We start from the raw sequence: 3605 nt of genomic DNA on the forward strand, positions 1-3605 counted from the left end.
GAGGACTGAGCTTCCTCTTCATCATCTTCACTCTTCACAGGGACAGGAGTGAATGGGAACTTGGTGATATCAGCCTCCTCCAGCCCTTGAAGCTGCTCTCCCTCCTGACTGCTCCACAGTTCCTCCTGTTCCTCTTTAATGTATGGGGGGGGCTCTGGCTCCTGCTGGTCCACACTGGAGCTACACTCCTGCTGCTCAGGGGGAACCTCTTCTTTAACCACCGACAGCTGCTGGACATCTGCAGGAAACCAAATCAAATAGAGACAACTGTTTAGTCATTACTTTTAGCTAACTACTCCAACCGTTTCGACATTACTTTTAGCTTACTATTTCAACTGTTTTGTCAGTACTTTTAGCTAACTAGGGAGTAATCCCGCTAGCTGTGTTAGCACTGTTGACCTTTGTAGGCGGCAATCTGAGACTCAGATTTTAGCCACGAGAGGCTGAGTAGGGGAATTACTTGCCAGACGCGCTTAATGATCACGGATTCCAGATTTATTTACACTAACACAAACAAGGGTTCTGCTTTCAATACATTCCATAATTGTGTTACTGGCATACGAAGTTGTGTCCAAAAGTCATAAACAGCATTTAGAAAAGCGTGAGACTTCCCCCTTTCACCCCCTCATTTAGTCACAAAACCAGAACAGGTGAACAGATATTACTTTGCTTCCTCCGCCCCCACCAGGTGCCTTGATTACCGTAACTGTCCTTTCAAAATAATAGAACTACACCTGGCTCTTACAACCATGTTAGCACGTTTAGCCACATTAGCTAGCCGGTGCCTCTCAGGCTCTATCATCTCCCCGGCTGCATCTGTACTGAATCTTCATGGATGTATTAGCTATGGACCTTTTAACAGCAGACACTGTGACTTGTCATAGTAGGAAAAGCACAGCTTAAATTGATAACCTTAACGATGGCTCAATTCCATCAAGTGCCCCAGTAAGCTATTTCAGGGAGTCAGCATACACAACACCAGGGCCTCTCCTAAGTGGAATGCAGCCATTGTTAATGGTTTTGAATACACCTGTGCTTTTCCTACTATGACATGTCAACATGTCTGCCATGAAAAAGGTCTATTCTCTTAGACTAAACTGCTATCAGTGTGGACTGGAGCATGTGAAGGCATCACGCAGGTTAGAGCTGCCAATCTACCGACAACAGTCGACACCTTCCTGCAATAACATCTACTATTTCTTCTGTTTTGTCAGTGCTTTTAGTTACTATTTCATCTGTTTAGTCAGTACTTTGTTACTATTTCAACTGTTAAGTCAGTACTTTTAGCTATTTATTTCAACTGTTTAGTCAGTAATTTTATCTATGTCAAATGTTTAGACTGCACTTTTAGCTAACCATTTCAAATGTTTAGTCAGTACTTTTAGCTATTTCAAATTGTTTAGTCAGTACTTTAAGCTACTATTTCAACCGTTTAGTCAGTACATTAGTTACCATTTTAACTGTTTAGTCAGTACTTTCACCTAGAGTGACCAGATTTCCCGGAACTAAAACCGGGACACTTTGCGCATGACCGTAGTGCTCGTGCACGCACACGCTTTTTAACGTGAACATGTGCCAGCCCAGGTCAGACATAGACACAGACAGATAAGACACAATTTTCCCAACAGCACACGTAGGCCTTCTGCTCACATCATAATGGGTTATCTCAGTTAATATTGATGAATTTTCTTGGTATGTAGCCTACATACTGTATCTAAGAAATAATATCAAAAGACATTGAGTGAGTTTCGTGTAGGACCAACTTTATTTTTCAGAATTAAAGCATTCTTTTGGAAAATTCACCCACTGAACTTGTGAACAACTTTGTGAAAAGGTATTTTTCATTGCATTCATTGCAACGCTGGCTGCACAGATTATGCAGACACAGACCGCTGCAATTGACTGACACACACAGACACATTGTTAAAATCATACGCTGGACGCTTTAGTCTTTCTACATGGGTTTAGTTAATGATTGGGCTATAATAAGACCACGTCGGCTATGTAATCGCTGACAACCAGGACAATTTCATAGTGGCTGGTGTAAACCGGGAAATTTTAGTGTCCCGACAGGGACACACAACTCAGAATCGGGACTGTCCTGGTCAAACCAGGACGTCTGGTCAAACCAGGACGTCTGGTCACCCTACTTTTAGCTATTTCAACTGTTTAGTCAGTACTGTGAGCTAACTATTTCAACTGTTTAGACAGTACTTTTACATAACTATATCAAATGTTTAGACTGTACTATTAGGAGCTGAATGTTTTCTTACATCTTGAATCATGTTTCAGAGAGTTTAAAGCTGACTGAGGTTCTCTGGTCTCCTTCCAATCAGCACTGTCATCAGTCTCAGGTTCAGAAGAGTCTCCAGTCTGGTCTTCAGTCTCTGGTTGTAAAAGTGGATGTGAGTTCTTGGCTGGTTCTGGTCCTCCACAGTCCTCTACATCAGCTTCTGTGTTTATATGACCAACACATTTATGTGTTTTGACATGAGAACGCCAGGCAAATCTTTTGTCACAAACACTGCAACTGAATATTTTCTCTCCGTTGTGGACTAAAGCCATGTGTGACAGTAAACTTCCTCTCTGTGTAAAAGATCTCTTATAGACAGAGCAGCTAAAAGGTTTTTCTCCTGTGTGAATTTTCATGTGTTTCTTCAGGTTTCCCCCTTCAGTAAAATCTTTACCACACACAGAACAGCTGAAAGGTTTCTCTCCTGTGTGGATTCTCATGTGTCTCTTAAATTCTGACTTGAAGCTAAATATTTTCCCACACTGAGAGCAGCTGAATGTTTTCTTACGTCTTGAATCATGTTTCAGAGAGTTTAAAGCTGACTGAGGTTCTCTGGTCTCCTTCCAATCAGCACTGTCATCAGTCTCAGGATCAGAAGAGTCTCCAGTCTGGTCTTCAGTCTCTGGTTGTAAAAGTGGATGTGGATGCGAGTTCCTGGCTGGTTCTGGTCTTCCACAGTCCTCTCCATCAGCTTCTGTGTTTATATGACCAACACATGCATGTGTTTTGACATCAGAACGCCAGGCAAATCTTTTGTCACAAACACTGCAGCTGAATCTTTTCTCTCCTGTGTGGACTACGGCCATGTGTGACCGTAAACTCCAACTCTGAGTAAAAGATGTCTTACAGACTGAGCAGCTAAAAGGGTTTTCTCCTGTGTGAGTTATCATGTGTCTCTTCAGGTGTCCATTATCAGAGAAATCTTTACCACACACAGAGCAGCTAAAAGGTTTCTCTCCTGTCTGGATTCTCATGTGTCTCTTAATATCTGACCTGCAGCCAAATCTCCTCCCACACTCAGAGCAGCTGAATGGTTTCTTACATCTTGAATCAGGTTTCAGAGAGTTTAAAGCTGACTGAGGTTCTCTGGTCTCCTTCCAATCAGCACTGTCATCAGTCTCAGGATCAGAAGAGTCTCCAGTCTGGTCTTCAGTCTCTGGTTGTAAAAGTGGATGTGGATGTGAGTTCCTGGCTGGTTCTGGTCCTCCACAGTCCTCTCCATCAGCTTCTGTTTCCATGTGTTGAGTTTGTCTGTGATGAAGCTGTGAGGACTGAGCTTCCTCTTCATCATCTTCACTCTTCACAGGGACAG

General features: G+C 42.7%; 1 protein-coding gene across 1 annotated transcript; it reads right to left on the reverse strand.

Moving 5' to 3' along the window:
* Positions 1–1968: 1968 nt before the first annotated feature.
* Positions 1969–3402, reverse strand: LOC118493424 (gastrula zinc finger protein XlCGF8.2DB-like). Its single transcript, XM_035993146.1, has one exon. The coding sequence runs from the start codon at positions 3265–3267 to the stop codon at positions 2251–2253; it is 1017 nt and encodes a 338-aa protein (XP_035849039.1). The 5' UTR covers positions 3268–3402; the 3' UTR covers positions 1969–2250.
* Positions 3403–3605: the final 203 nt, after the last annotated feature.

The sequence above is a fragment of the Sander lucioperca genome, chromosome 16, assembly GCF_008315115.2.
Source record: "Sander lucioperca isolate FBNREF2018 chromosome 16, SLUC_FBN_1.2, whole genome shotgun sequence".
Lineage (NCBI taxonomy): Eukaryota > Metazoa > Chordata > Actinopteri > Perciformes > Percidae > Sander > Sander lucioperca.

Coding starts and splice junctions, on each gene's coding strand:
- LOC118493424 (XM_035993146.1), bottom strand. CDS start 3,267: ATGAGAATCCAGACAGGAGAGAAACCTTTTAGCTGCTCTGTGTGTGGT.